Raw genomic sequence first — 16,596 nt, forward strand, 5'->3', positions numbered from 1 at the left:
TTTTCTCGACTTCTGCAAGGAAAAGAAAAGGGGGAGAAAAAAAAGGAGCGAGAGAGAGAGAAGAAAGGGCTCAGGGCCTAGAAAACTGTGAGTTCATTATCCAGCGAACTGCACACCTCAGTGGCTCGAGTTGACTGGGATATTAGGGTGTGATCCCACTGCTGTTCATTTTCATTTTTCTCCCTTCATCAGCCATTATGGCCTCGCTAATGGTGGGAAAGTTGCAGATCGCAGTTGTACTACTTCCTGTTTTTTTTCTTTTTCTTAGGAAACAAACGTGACTCTCTGCACAAATACGCCGCCCCCTCCTCTTTCCGCCTCCACTAAAACCTAAATGACTCAGATTTCAGTTTAATAACTCGAAACAGTCTGTAGAAAAGTTGATTAAATCAAGCCGCCTCAGATGTGTCTTGTTTCTCTCTCTCTGTGACAGACGGCGGCGATACCGATCAGACGGATTTAACAGTCGCGTATTAGAAAGCAAATTTCCCGGCGAGGGAGAATTCTCGCAATCGAGCCGCATCGCGTTGGAAAAGGCTGTCAGCCCCGTGGCGTTGTTCGAGTTTTAATTAACTGGCCTGAAAACGTTTTTTCCCCGTGCGACCGTTTACCTGTGTTATGACACAAAGACTGACAGATTACTAATAAGATTGAGTTTTAGATTGTTTTCAGGCTGTTTAATAATGTCACAGAGGGTTTTTTTTCTTAAAGCTTCACAAAACACAGAGCTGCAGTTTTGAGCTTTTGAAAAATCTTTTAAATTCCACACTGGGGATTTAACTTGCGTGTGGTGCCGCTACATTAATTATCTCTTACCTGCAGAACTGCCGAGAGTGATTCATGTTGGGACCGGCCTTGATGTTGCCTTTGTCTGGGTCATAGATAGTGGTAGCTCGAGCGTAGGCTCCTCCCAGGATGAATATAAATCCATTTAGGCTCACTGCAGGGGCGTATTTGTTATCTAAAGATATGAGAGACAAAAAAAGGGAGCGAGACAGAGAGAGAAAGGGGAGGGAAAAACAGGAGAGATTTTTTATTTTGAAAAAAAGAGAAAACAGAGCTATTGTTTGGATGTCATTCTCACTCACAGCAGAAATTTCCATTCGGTATAATGACATCAATTTGTTCTTTTTTTCCCACCCTTCCTCCTGGTCCCCGCAGCGCATGCAAAAACGATCATCATCAACATTCTACTTATCACTTTACAGATATGCCCCACTCAAGATTGCTTTGGAAAAAACAAAAAACAGAATGGATACCAAAACCGATGAAAAAGCAGAGTTCATAAATCACGGTGGCTTTATTGGGTTCCACTCCAAAATATGTTTGGGCTTAGAAGCAATATAAAAGAGTTACCTAAGTCCCAATAATTCACAATTGCATTAGGCCCCGTGGCACCTCCGTAGATTTATAAAGAACCAAAAATAAGGAAAAGAAAAAGCAATGTGCGCATGTATTGGCAATACATGAGTGAACAGGTGGGATACTGCATACTGTGCATGGTGTATAATTCACTCTGACACTGTATATGGCGTGCGAGGAAAGCAGAGGCATTGAAGCAGCACCGCTGCAGAGGTATAGATGATGGGAAACAAAATGAAACAGCGGTTTGCGCGTAACGATGCCGGCTGGAAACCAGGAGTTTGCGAGCAGTGGCCCTACTGTGCGGGAAGAGGAAATGTATTTCAAACTCCCGGCAATTTCTCTCTAGCAGACTGCAGCTGGCCAATTTACAAGCAGCATGAATAATGCACGGATACTTGGCCGTAAGCTGCTGTCCTCCCCGTTTTCTGCCACAGTGGACGGGCATCCCTCATCGCAAACAGGCACCGGGAGGATTCGAGCCTGACGCCTTAATAAAGGCAGCGCTGGCAGCCCTAAAAAGCCTCACCTCTGTGTTTGATCCAGCTCCCCTTTCCTCTTACCTTTTGCTGAGAGGAGACTGGCATATTTCATTAAAAGGTCAGCTCCAGAGTTCAGAGGTGCTGCTGCTGCTGATTATTGAATTGGCTGTGCTGCATTATGTGCTCTAGGGGCGCGCTGCCATGCTGGGGCTCTGTGTATATAGTGCTGCTTTAAAATAAATGATAATGGCAGCAAGTGCCAACCTCCTGGGTTGAAAAATGAAGCCAATGAGAAAGTGCCAAAAACTTAAGCTGCTGGAATGGCCACTTAAGGTTAGCTCCAAAAGTAAGTCAGTCCCTCTAGACTCTAATGCTTAGCTTTACAGCAGAAATAAACATGTACAGCCTGGTACAAAAAACTCATTAAAACTTTAGTAAAGCTTGAAGATGTGCATATTTAAGGGCTTAGACATTCTGAGATTCTGGTGGGGGTTTTTTTTTATTCAGTTGTACTAAAAGGTCCCGTCTTTGTGGTAAGAATATTTTATTTGAGCCACTTTTTTAATAGTCAAAAATCTTTTTTGACTCTTTTTTTTATTGCTACAGTTATTTACAGTTAACCAAGTAGCTGATGACTCTTGCCCAAATATAGTGACGTTAAGTGAAAAAAAAATGTGCAAAGTCTTTTGTAAAATTGTAGTCCACAAACCCGTGGGTAACTACAAAACAGCTACATTGATCTTTTATTATGTTAGTTAAAAGTTACAGTGTGTAAAATTTCATCACTAGATGTCAGTAGATTGCAGTTGACGAAGTTCTACTTTCATGTGTATAATCCACTGTAAGACAGCCATCTCTGGTCGCCGTCCATCTGTAGTGAATGTAGGCTGTCAGTCGGCTGTTTACCTCAGCTGTCAATATGCATCCACATTTATTTATAGTGGAGCAGATTGTGAAAAAGTTGTCAGCGAAGCTAAGTTTGTCTGATGACAGTAATACTGAGGTTGTTGAGCATATCTTGAACTTTTCTTGAACTTTTCCGCTGGTAAACTCTTAGCTGCTGTTAGCCTGTTAGCTGCTGTTAGCCTCTGTTAGCTGCTGTTAGCCTCTGTTAGCTGCTGTTAGCCTCTGTTAGCTGCTGTTAGCCTCTGTTAACTGCTGTTAGCATCTATTAGAAAAACCTGTGTTTTTAAGTGTCTCTAACATCTAGATTTGCTAGCTCTCTCTTAGTTGAGAGATACAGAAAATGATTCGCACCCACAGCCATCACGCTTTTCAATTGTCATACAAATAGTGGATGATCCATACCAGAGTTATTGTTCTTATTCTTAACATTGTTCAAGTCAACACTCAGCAAATTAACTCTCATATGATGTGAGAATGTAGTTAAACAGTTTATTAGAGGTAAAGTGTGAGTTTTAGGATACTCGAACCTAACATTAGCTGGCTAATTGTTAGCTTATAACTAGCTAATGTTGTCATTTTGCTGGCTCGTTGTTAGCTATCTGGAGGCGGGAGAGTCGCATGTCTGAACTGCTGACAACAATTGTGACAGTTTCTGGAACAAATTAGCATGTTTAGACATGTTTTGGTGTTAGAGCCCTAACTGCAGTTCAGGATGAAGAGGACGATAAGGGCTTGGCGTGCTACATATACTGCTGATCTCTAACCACATACATAAAATGCATTTAGGCAGATTGTCCTTTTTTTCTATCAAATAATCTAAAAAATTATTCAAGGGCTCAGCCTTGGGTGATCTTGTTTTTTCTGATAAGAACATTTTGTTTGAGCCATTTTTTCGCTAGCCAAAATCTTATATGAGGCTACAATTATTTAGAGTTGTGCTATCCTCCCTTTCAAATATGATTACATTAAGCTAAAAATACCAAATGCAAAGCCTTAAATGGTCCTGCACACAGCTGTGGGCAACTACATAACGACTACATCCATGTTTGCTAATGTTAAGCAGGTGTAATGTCTACAACATCCAACATCTTAGTTCAGTAGTGGCATGCTAACATTTGCTAATTAGCGCCAGAAACCTAAGAATTGGAGCTGATGAAGATTTCAAAAGAAAAATTAAGAGCTCATCAAAGTTATAAAGAGTTTGTCCTTGCAGGGTGCCACATTTTCCAAAAAGCACTCGAAGAGTTGTTGAAATATTTCACTTAAAATCTCAAATACCAAACTCATGTGAGTGCTAGAGAAAAAGAGGATCACCAAAGTCATGAATGATTCATCCTCCTGGGACCAGTGTCTGCATGAAATTTCATGGCATATCATTCAGCAGCTGTTGAACTATCTCACTTGTAGACTGACAGAGACAGACTACGCTGCTATTGCGGTTGAAAAATACTGTATTATTCACATATGACGATCCTGCAATCATTTACGCAGAGTGAAATGCAATCTTAAGTTCCACTGCAACCATCTGAGGCGTCAGCCTCAATTTCTGCCCTTGAGAAACAAGTTGCCACTGATTGGTCCTCCTCACATTCTGCCAGACGTGTTTATTTTCTTCTTTTACCTTCCTCGTCTCATTGATATGCTGCTGCCAGTCTTCCTGAGCGTATGTGTGTGTGCCAGCGTAAGCGTGTGTACATGATGTTTTGTGTTAGGTCCCATAAACACAGAACACTCATTTCTCTCTGCTCTGTGCCCGAGGCAGAATAATAACAGGATGCTCTCAAAGGAAAAACCTTCCTCTCTTTTTTCCCCCATTGAAACTCTTGCCATCACTTCCTGCCTCTCTCTAGCGGACTAACAGTAAGCACCGAGTTTGAGTGCTTGGAGGAGTACCAGGCAGGTAAATCTCATAGTTCTCGTTTGGCAAGCCTCAGAGGACTGCTGCTGGGGTTCCACTTCTCTTCCACCGCTTTGGTTTTGTTCTCATCCCTTGGCCTTCGTTGCAGAAAACGAGTCATTTTTTGCTGAAACAACATTGAGATACAGTAAAGGGAGCGCAATCTGTCTGTGTCAGCTGAAAACTTTTCAATTCTGAGATGGACTTTGCTATTCTTGAAATATCGCAATAGATTTTGTCGGCTTTCGCAGCTCGAAGGTTAGAGAGCTCAGCCAGGAATCCACAGCTGACCACGTTCTACATAAAAAATGAATAAAAAGAGGCAGCAAAACAAGGTTTTAACTCTGCAGCGGTGATAGAAGTATAGCTGTGCCTGCGGGGCAACATGGGCTGACACACTCTCCCGCACCTTGATAAAACAGCTTAGTCACCAAGCCTGGGTTCCCCCCGGGCTGAGGTCAAGGACATCAAACAAAAGAAAACGCACACACCCGCACACGGGTATGATGAATTGTGTAGCTGCTGTCTCAACGAACACCTTGTTCTTCCCTATCTCGTTCCTGCATCAACACCGGCAGCAGATATCCGACGCTGTAAAACCAGCACGCAGCAACAATAACCCACACAAATAGAGTAAAGAACAATTCACTCAATCAGACCAATACTGTTTGCTGTACAGATCTAGACAAGACCGCAGTCTCTGATAAAAAGCCAAACAGCAGCCTCCATCACAAAGCCGCAGCGGCATTACATCGACGCTGAAATGTGCGGCCGATCGCGGGAGGAAACGCAAACAAGGGATAAACAAGACATTCTCCTCCAAACGACGGAGGATGAGGTGATCCACTCCAGCTCGCTGTATCATACCAGAGAGCGTGAGGAAAAAGGACAAAGAAGCATCAGTTCTCTCTGACAGTAGCTTAGATAAGATCACAACAAGGTAATTGGAGCAGCGAAAAGTTCCCCCTTTTTTTTGCCTCCCTCTTCACACACAATGTCCTTTTATGCAGTGTGAGGAGAATAAGAGCTGCCTTTGAAATGATGGGCCGAAATAGCTGAAAGAGGATGATGTACTTTAATTCAGCATGATGGGTGCATGTCCAATTAGGTCGCTATGGAAACACTCCACCTTCTCCACCTTCTCTTGCTCTGTCACTTTCCCTTCCTCTTCCTCCACCTCTGTAAATGGCGCTCTCGAGGGCCGCGGCCGGTCTGCCGTTACGTCATTCGGGGGAAACGATCATCCCGACGGTCGGTATCTCGCAGCGGCGCTCCTGCTCCCGGGCTTTTGGAGTCTACCGGTCGACGGGGACCCGTCTGTCAGCTGGGGGACGTCGGCGTTGGAGCAGCTTGCTGATGATTCTTCTCACGGTGGAACGATCCATTTCAAATGATTTGTAGATCTTTTTAACGTTCCATAAGTGAGACCCACAGGCATTCTCCAGCATTTTCCTCAAAATCCTCACAGAGGCTCTTTTGATCTTGGCATGGTGACTCCCCACGCTTTAACAGCAAAGAGAACAGCAAGTTCAAAAGTTCAAAAAGCTCCTCAAAAAGGCTGTAATCATCAGGAGCTTCGCTGGTTGTAATTTTAATAATTTAAAGTTACGACAAATGTATCTGTGAGACGACATCCTTCATTTTTTGCATTGACAGCTTGTGTACAGTTGACTTTGGTCGGTCATTTGTCGTGGATTAAGTCCTGGTGTGCCACGTTAATGCTTTTCGGTACGAAACTGCACGTAAAGATGCTGTAAACTTAATTTTTTGTTAAGGCTTCTAAGATTTCATGGAATTTTAGAATTTTGGCCTCAAACACGAATTTAGTTTGGGGGGGGTGGGGGGGGTTTGTGGAAAAATATCCTCATTTATGCTTCATATTTCTAAAATTACTGCCTCATTTCTTTCCCTCAAAGAACATGCTGTGAACAGTTTGTTTTTTTGCAGCACAGATTAGTTAACAAAAACCACAATGTTAAGAAGAAAAAGCCCCTAAAAAGCGTCATATATCAGCTCTGTCATCAGGAACGACAGCAACGCTAATAGGGTTTTATGAGAATATATGTGCACGGCGATATTTGCCAGCATCAGCGTTCGTATCCACTCCAAACATGCATCTGCTGAACACCATGCATACATACTTAATTTACTGCGTTAGCATGCTAACAGCAAGCTCGAGAGCAGCAGAGGTTAACTGGCGTGTCAGTCCTGCAGCTTTGTGCAGATTTTCAATGGAAATCTATCAAAGAGTTGTGGCCAAGATTTGGTTGGACAAACTGTTTGGTCGACAGACATCTGCTACATTTAGTAAGAACACAATTCATAGTTTTTAGTCATGTGACCGGCCTGCAGACCCCATGGAGGGTTAAACACCCCTCTAACATTCTGGATAATCCTGCAGCACAAGGTCTGTCAACTTTCCATCTGTTTCTAGACGCAAATATTTAGATGACCTCTCAACTAAAACAGAAAATCATAAAAAACAATGAGACAGTGATGCCTTTCCCAGATCCCCGCCTCAGTGAAGCTTAATATCCATCCTGTGACGGTTCCCTTCCTGTTCACTGCTGCCAGGTGAAAAGTGTTCAAAAGTGCACACTGATTTATCAGCTTTAGATCTGGATGGGTCGATATTTCTGCCGTTTGCGTGTTGAAGGACATTGTCAAGGAATGGTGATCTGTAATTAGCTAATGTCGAGCCATCGGTCATCGCTTTCAGGCTCATTGCTGTCAGCAGTCTGTGACAGCAGAGACAAGGCAGGAACACAAAAAGAAAAAAAAAAATGAAGGGAGCACAAATCAATGTGAGTCCATTGCACCTGATTTGGTTCAAATGAAAGTGAGGTGCACTGCAGAGACAACCACCTGAAAGGGAATGGTTTTGCAGGTGGTGCTCACAAACCGCTGATATCTACTTTTTTTTTTTCCCCTCATTGATTTTTCTCAGTTTTGCTTTTTGCTTGTATCCTTGTCACTACTGATTGTATGAGACAGAATCTGCCGGGTTACACAGGTAGTCCAGCTCTTCCAGGATGACGCATCAACACATGCTGTCACAGGAAGGTTTACTACATCTACCAGCACTGTCTCAAGAGTGTGGAGGAGATAAGAAACAGGAAGTGGGCTGTGACACGAGGAGAGCCGGACCAATATCTGCCGTTTTGTGTGAGGAGGAGCAGTAAGAGCGCTGCCATAGCCCTACAACATGACCTCCAGCAGGCTAGTTGTGCATGTTTCTCATGAGGATATAAAGATCCAATATTGTTTAATGGCTCTGTGCTCGCGGCATAGCGCCGTGCTGTTTGACTGGAATCTGCCAGAGAACACCAGAATTGGCACGTCCACCGTAGCTGCCTGTTCTCTTCACAGATGAGAGGAGGTTCACACTGAGCACATGTGACAGACGTGAGAAGGTCTGGAGATCCTGTGGTGAACATTACGATGCCATCGTCCAACATGACTGGTTTGGCAGTGGGTCAGTGATGGTCTGAGGAGACACAGACTTCCATATGTTAGCCGACGGTACCCTGACTGCTGTCGGGGTCAGACCTTGTGCTTTGTGCTGGGCCCTGGTTTCCTCCTGTGGCCGACAAAGGCGTCGATGCCACTGACAGGCCCTCACGTCCCGAGGACATGAATCCAATTGCAACCTCTGGGATATTACGTATGGGGTGCATCCAAATATCACCACAGACTGTCCAGGAGCTACGTTCTGCTCCAATCCAGGTCTGGGAGGAGAATCCCCAGGATACCATCTGCTGTCTCATTTGACTGTTATGTCGTTTTTACACATCGCTGTGGAGATTTTCAACTTGAGTATTTTTTCAGTCATGTGTGATTTAGGGGTTCCCTTAATTTCTTTTAAGCAGTGATTTAAAAAAAGGCTACGTGACATAAATATATAAAAACTGTTCATTCAATGACACGACTCTAAGCGGGGGGGTTATCGCTCATATTTGAAACACTGATATTAGAAAGAGAAGGAAAGACTTGTGAAGCTGAGGCAGGAGTGATTGCCAAAGCTCTCCCTGCCTATGCTATGTTTCAGCTCCACTAGAACGGATATATTAAAGGGGTCTTTGATTGACCTTTTTAAAAACATGTTACACGCTGATTTTTTTTCTTCTCTGAGATGGAAGCAGAAAACTATGGCATTTCGGTAATTTAGGTGAGCTGACCTTTGGAGAATGAAGTAATGAGACTTCTTAAATAGCTTACTACATGTGAAAGTGCTCAGTTATGATCTTCAGACCATATACTGCTCAGCAGAGAGAGACACGCTGAAGACAAAGGAAGCTCTGGATGAACGAAGCTGCAGAGACCCGGCGTATCTCAATAGACTTGTTGAAGGGACTATTTTTGGCATGAGTAATATTATTTTTCACTCTGCGAGAGATGGGAAGTCCGTCCTGATAAGTGTTTGTGAAACCCATTTGCAGCCCACGCGGGAGACGGTGCACGCAGGGGGAAAACACACACACATAGATGCGCGCACATACACACACACAGCTGCAAAAAAATTTGTAAAAAATATTTGTGTCAGTTGATAAGACGGTGCGGAGAGACCATGAGAGACGGAGTCGGGGGGGTGTAGGGGTGAGACAGAGAGATGAACAGAGAGAATAGCGATGGAGAGCAACGGAGGGAAGCAGGGGGTTGTTCAAGGAGCGCTCCCCGCCCTCAACGCCTCGCTAAAATCATCGCCGGCCCAATTTCACTGGAAGCACTAAACCCGTCCATTATCTCCTGCCTCGTTGGCTGTAAGACGCCAGCTCATCTACGGCTTGACAGATGACGATATGTCTGTCTGTGTCTGCCATGCACGCGCACACACACACACACACACAATGCATACACGCACGCATGTGTAACCTCCCAGCTTGTTATATAATTTGTGTACCTGTGGTCCTCAGGGATGCACGGTTTATGTGAGGCAAGCAGCCGTTGTGTGTGTGCATGTCTGGATCTATGTGTTTCTGTGTGTGCGTATATATGTGTGTGTTTCTCCTGTGCCAGCTGCTCTGCAAGCCCTTTAATACCACATAGCGCTCGCCCCAAACACCCGTGTTACATAATCATCGTTTCCTTCACAGTAGTAAAGCCCTGAGACGGCTCCAGTAACTGAAAGCAAGTTTCTGGGCGACAGCGCTCAGCAAAGTGTCTCTGTGCTGGTGTAACTTTCAAATACTTCTCTGACTCTGTGTTTCTGCTGAACTGTGGACAGCGCGGTTTTGAGGCATGCGCCATAGCCATTAAGCTCCCAGGATGTGCTATAATTTGTTGAAGTGGCTCTTTCATGCTTTTCCCTTTTTTGCTATATATATATATATATATATATATATATATATATATATATATATATATATATATATATATAATATTACAAAAGTGGATTCACATATTAAACATGGTCCAAAGTTTCAATTAATGAGGTCAGTGGATGTACAATTAATCGCTGCGACCCATAAGCTCAGGCTTCAGACGGCTCTGCTAGTCTGCTAGGTTTCCAATTCTTCGGCCCGGCTGATATCATCTTTCGTCGATGCCTGCACAGCCGTACCTTTTGCTCTTGATAATAACACTTTTTTAACAAGTTTTTTCAGTGCTCTACAAGTAAGGTAGAGGTTTTTTTCCCAGTTGTGAAATAAAGTCAAATCTTTCCTAGAGAAGAAAGCACAGGAGAACAATGCATACAGTTTGTTCTACTGAACCAACAAAAGCCAAAAGCCAACACCACAGAGGACGATTTGCTCAAAAGAGACTGGCATGAAGCTGGATTACTAGCTAGCAGCCAGGTGTGTATTATCTGATCATCAGCAAGTGTGAGCGCTTCTACAAAAGCAGATGTTTTGGTAGACTACTGGTCTGGAGCACTCAGGTGAGTGTTAACACAATGAGCGTGCAATGCTCAGAGATACAAGAGCTACATCTCAGACTCTGCAGGCCTCAGTTAGCATGTTAAATGTTAAAGTTCATGACAGTACAGTTAGTAAAAGGCTGAACAAGCACAGCTTTTTTTGGAACGGGGTCCAGGAGAAAGCCTCGTCTCTGTAACAGAACATGGCAGGATGGTTTAGGTCTGCAAAGCTGCCTCTCGACAAACCACATGGAACAATGTCTTTTGGACAGACGAGAGCAAGGTGGAGATGTACGGCCATAATGCACAGCACCCGACATATCAGCACAAACACCTCATACTAACTGTCAAGCATGGGGGAGGAGGGGTGATGATTTAGGCCTGTTTTGCAGATACAGGACCAGGGCACCATGAACTCCTCTGTAAACCAAAGTATCCAAGAATCAAATATGAAGCCATATGTCTGACATGTTGGCTGAAGCATAGCAGCAGATCTAAACAGAAAAAGAAAAGTATTAACGCGTTGCAATGACTCAGTCAAAGTCCAGGCCTCACCCTGACTGAAGTGTGAGATCGCTCTGCATACGCAGATGCCCACAAAGCTCAGTGGACCGACTCAGCATGAAGAAGATTGAACAAAAGACAAAGCCATGCAAGAAACAGTAATATTTAATCATTGTTACTTCAAAGAAAAGTGAGCTTTGAGGGCGTCTGGCCTTTAAGAGACAGGAGCTAAAACACTGAAGTCCATGAACAGGGGGATGAAATGGATCAATCAATGGATGAAATGAGATGAAATCATGCAAAGCCATCCTAGTGAAGATCCAAAACAAAAATATGGGGCTGGAGATGACTGTAGCAGATTGCTAATTAAATCCAACCATAAAGGAACTTTTTAAATATCCTGGCATGTATGCACATTGTAAGAGTAAGATGAGAAGACCGGCACTGCTCTCATGTCAGTATGGATAAAATAAGGCTACACTCTGCAGTTCTGTTAGCTTGGATTAGCTCACAGACTGGAAACAGCTCTCCTGCCTCTGCCAGAAGGTAACAAACTGCCCCTCAGCACTTCTAAATCTTACTAATTAACAAGTTATATCTTCTGTTTTTTTGTGTGGATTAAACAATTTGCAATATTTCTTGCAATTATGTCCGGAGCTGTTTCTTGGCTTGGATGAGAATCTTATTGCAGGCAACGCTGGTTCTTAGCTTGCAAATAGAGAAACACAATTCAGTCAAATCCCACTTATCAACCTTTTTTTTTTTTTTAACTCTTTCTCACAAAATATTGAATTATCTATAGAGCACAAAGAAGTTTGTAGGTTAGGCTTAAAGCTGACTTGTGTGCAATAGTGTTGTCCAGGCCAGAATGTGAAACAAAGAGATTTGCAGAATATGTCCAAATCAATAGCAATCTCGCCTGCTCTGCACCTTTCAAGGATACTTATATTTGTGAAGAAATGCCTGTGGATAAGATCTTTGCACTGGGAAGACATCTGCCAGTGCTCTGAATAACAAAGTTGTAGGCTTGGTACGCTTTTGTGTTTTTCCTTCTACCTTTGAGTCACGGCAGCTTTCTTCTGGCTTTTCGTCCTTCACAGCTCCCCGGTGGATCAGACTGGAATGTGGATCCAGGTGTTATTCTGATGTTATTCAGATCACAGCTTGGCCAATAGCACGTCAGAAACCATCGTCAGAACCACCTATCATTTTAGCGATGGTCTTCTCATTATTATGACAGCGCAATAATGTGGGAAGAGGGGGAATAATGGAAAATCCCGACGAGGATGATAACGATAAAGAGAAAAAGTAAAAACAGGCTGACTGCTGAATTTTCAGGTGTGGTTCAGCATTTTCACTGAAAGGATAAACACTGAAGGTTTCCTTAATTGGGGAAAAAAACTACCAAGTATATAATCCAAGTAGTTGGTTTTATGTTTACATGGCCATACAGATGAAAAGAAAGCATCGGGAACCAAACTCTGGCTCTGAAAAATTAAACCACTCGGGCCTGACTCCTAGAGCAAGTTAGTCACCACAAACTCCCTCATTAAAATGCCCTACTTTACAACACAAACAAACACAATTACAGCTTAGCAGAGAAAAATGGTTTTGGCAATTGTGTCGCATTATTAGGGCCAAAGGCACTGTGAGTTAAAGAGGAGTGCCAACTCGGCTGGTAGCTATCTGCTAGGCGTCATCCTAGTTCGGTCAAATCAGTCAACTCGACCTCTGGACTGGTTTTGTGGTGTTAGTGCCACTTGGAGCTTTTATAATACAAACTGAGGAACAGCATGGTTTGTTGTGTGATTCATTGTATTAACAGACCATCCGAGCAGTAGTTGCTCCAGTTTTGGTGGGTGACTGTGTACAGCTGGGAATCACCAGACACCCCATGATACAGTCTTATCAAAACACTTCCCTCACAATATGATGATATTATTGCAATAATCCAACAACATTAAGTTCTCTCACTTCAATAATTTTTCAATGCAAAAATAAAAAGAGATCAATAAACCAACACTGCCACTAAAACCTGCCATAAATGATACAATGAAACAAAGTCGGGTTGCTGTCAGTCTGAATGGGGTCAAGTCAATTACATGCAATTGCTTTCCAACAATAAAGCAACTGACTGTGATAAATAATTGAAAATTATTATCATTTGCTGTCCAAACAGACACAACGCAGGAACTCCAGCAACACTTAAAGGGAAGAAGAACAACTTTATTGACTGACCAACGCGTTTCGGCTTGTGGCCTTCATCAGGGTAGCAAAAAAACATTCAAATTAACCAATCACAGCTTCATTGATAAACCAGCTGACATATAACAGGTTGGTATTGGTTAACTGGTTAAGTCATGTCCAAGTAAATACTGCACTAGATCATTAATGATGAAGACGGGGGGGAGGAGACGTAATCCCTCCCCCCCGTTTGTAAGAAGAATATTACAAATATACAAAAAGACCCATAAAATGATTACATTTAATTAGAAGTCAGTGCAGCAGTTAGATTAAAAAACAAGAGGACATCATAACATGGAAACATTCTCTCCACGCACCTTGGAAGTAGGCGAAGTTGTGCCAGAAATCTTTGCTGTCTAAATAGCGACAGATATAGATTACATTTGTGCTAGTCGAATTTCCTAGACAGCATGTTCAAACACCTTCAAGCTCAACAGCACAAACAGACCACTATAGTACTGGCATATATCGGTAAACCACCATCCGTCCATCCTTTCAACTCAGTTCGATTCAAGTCAATTCAGTTTTATTTATCCAGCACCAAATTACAACAACAGTCAAAGTCAAAGTCAACTTTATTTGTCAATTCTGCCACATGTACAGGACATACAGAAAATAGAAATTTCGTTACTCTCAAACCCTAGATGAAACAGTCACCTCGAGGCACTTTATCTCGTAAGATGGAGACCCTACAATAATAGACAGAAAACCCCAACGATCAGACGACCACCTATTGGTCGGTTGGGTGTGAGGGGAGGGACAGGACATCCCTCCATCAATCTATCCATTAATCTGGAACCTACCCAGCTATTATAGGGCAACCTGTAATATCTGGCCACCTTGCAGGTAACCTGTCCAGGGTTGCCAGTCCATCCCAGTGCAACAGAGACAACCATTAACACTCACATTCCCACCAAAGGCTAATTTTGAAGTACCAGTTAACGTTCACAGTCTTTGGACTGTGGAAAGAAGCCATGCAAACCCAGGACCTTCTCTTCTTGCTATGAGGCAACAGAGCTGCAAACTTAACTTATAAAACTGATTGAGTCTGGTTTTATGCACGCTAAGAAAATATAAGGTCTCATAGTAATGTGCTGTGTAACACTGCACTGATAAAGAAGGAGTTTAAGATTTCGACAGGGTAAGTCGAGCGCATGACATGAAGTGAAGGGGTTCATCTGGGTAGAGTTGTGAGAACACTGTTGCTAGGCAACCAGGCAGCCATAATTGAGGCCCAAAGATATCTTGTTGCTCTCTAATGTGATAGTAAGATGTCAAAGAATAAACGAATGGATGCATATAAATGGTTAAACTAATACTTTTGCATTTTGTGCCGTTTCCACTTTAGATTTTACATCGCAAATAAAAAGCAGTCTAAATACTGATGCTCTGATATGATGCCTTGAAAGAAAAGCGTGGAGGTTTTCAGGGGCTAATTCTCTTTCAACTAAATTTATTTGACAGCACAATGAGGAAGAAGGACCCTACATTTGGGAATATCTGAGAGAAACAGGTCCGTCATCAGACAAAAGTTGATGCAACAATGGCGACAAGTCCCCTGAGGACATAACATCCCTTCACTTTTTTTTGCTGCATGTGTGAATCTGTGACAAACACGCTGTGTGTTTTCACCTGTCTTACCTATCATGGGCGATTCAATGAAACTCCAGGTGTTGCTTTGCGGTACGTAGGACTGGAGCACACCCGCCGAGCGCCCGGCCTCATTCACACCTCCGAACACGTAGATCTTCCCTCCGCACACGGTGGCTGCGGCAGAATGGACCGGCTTGGGGAGAGGAGAAACCGTCTCCCACTGGTTGGTGATGGTGTCGTACCTGAACGGAAACAAAGACATTTTCTTAGGCTTATGAAATTACCCATATAGTCATTTCACCTTTTTTTCTAGTTAATAAAACAGATAAAAGAAGCAGAACTACGCGCAGGTCAAGGTTTAGACTTGACTGATGAGCAAAGTTCGCGACCCCACTTCTATTAAACAGCTCCAGGATGAGGAGAATTACTTATGAAAACCCCTGTAACACCCAGCAGTCAGTCACTCATTTACACCCACACACGCACACCAATAGTTTACAGAAACGCTCTGATTTTAAAAGTTCCCACTGCTCTGAATTCACAGTGAAATGCTCAATTTGGCTGCAGGGCTGACAGATATAATTAGCAGAATGCCTACACCACCAGGGAAGATGAAAAAGACCAACCATTACGTACAATGACAGCAATTAAAGCAATTACACAAAACAACATATGTTGGGAGCTACAAGCCATTAGTCTCTAGAGTTGGGCTGTGTGTCAGCACTGAGCTTTGGACCTTACTCGCTGAGCCCTCTTTGGCAGAGACGTCAACGCGGAGCCTAAAACTCAGCCGACCCAAACAGATACAGCCAGATGAAAGGGCCTGACACAAAGGGCTGCATGAGAACAAGACGCTGGCTTATTGGATTGTGCCCTTGTCAGAGGTTGAGCGTGTGCGTTTTATATGTATATTTCCCCACATTTGCATTCCTGTTTGGGCATGTGTGTGCGTGCATGCGCCACGCGGGTGTGTGTTTTTGACTTGCGGCTCCATTAGCGCGGTGTGTTAGCAGTGTAATCCCGTGTCCATGGGCCACTGATCAAAGCAGCCGCGCCGACAGCCTTCCAGCTGGAGCGGGCCTCATTAAAGAGGCGCAAACGGATCCAGGATTTGTGATTAAAACACGCATCCATTCAGACTAAAGCGAGCCTCCGTAATCAAGGTTGCGTCTTTGTTGTAAAGAAAAACACCTTTGTCTGAAAACCGGGGGCAGAATTCCCAAGACAACAAAATCTTACACTTGAAGCGCTTGAGTGAATATTAAAAGTGCCACACTTAAAAGTCATTTTTAACTCCAGTTTTCTCACTGGGGTCAACGACCTTCATCACGGCACAGGTGTCTTCTCCCATTCATACAACATACAGGTGTTTGTTTTAGCGTACGGATGCTTCGCCACCGCGGTCTGTGCAGCATTTGAAGTCAGGCTGAATTTAAATGACACCTGGAAGCACTCATTGCAACCACCTTCCTGTGAGAAGGCTGTTAGATAAAGTGCCAGAGGATATGGGTGAATTAGCCTTTGGGAATATTCTCGGGGTCTGATAATGACCTTGGCAACAGCTGCCGAGGGGATGGGGTGGGTTTAAAATCGAGTGTCAGTCTGACAAAGTGGTGACACAGAAGCTGCTCTAGGAAAGGTGGACTTGAAACACTCAAGAGTGCCAATTAGCACTTTTCAAACACTCACGCTCACACACTTGCCCGAATCAGGTTGAGTAACCGAACCCCGCTGAGATAGAAGGACTGGCA

At 43.5% G+C, this 16,596-nt stretch overlaps 1 protein-coding gene across 13 annotated transcripts in view; it reads right to left on the minus strand.

Moving 5' to 3' along the window:
- Window positions 1–16,596, minus strand: part of klhl29 (kelch like family member 29) — a 267,268-nt gene that overhangs the window by 3,413 nt on the left and 247,259 nt on the right. For all 13 annotated transcript variants that reach the window (XM_080289951.1, XM_080289947.1, XM_080289948.1 and 10 more), the window contains 2 exons: window positions 14,894–15,087; window positions 817–961 (listed from right to left, as the gene is read on the minus strand). In XM_080289951.1, coding sequence (XP_080146077.1) covers window positions 817–961; window positions 14,894–15,087 — 339 coding nt within the window. The remainder of the gene's footprint in view (window positions 1–816; window positions 962–14,893; window positions 15,088–16,596) is intronic.

The sequence above is a fragment of the Astatotilapia calliptera genome, chromosome 15, assembly GCF_964374335.1.
Source record: "Astatotilapia calliptera chromosome 15, fAstCal68.1, whole genome shotgun sequence".
Classification (NCBI taxonomy): Eukaryota; Metazoa; Chordata; class Actinopteri; order Cichliformes; family Cichlidae; genus Astatotilapia; species Astatotilapia calliptera.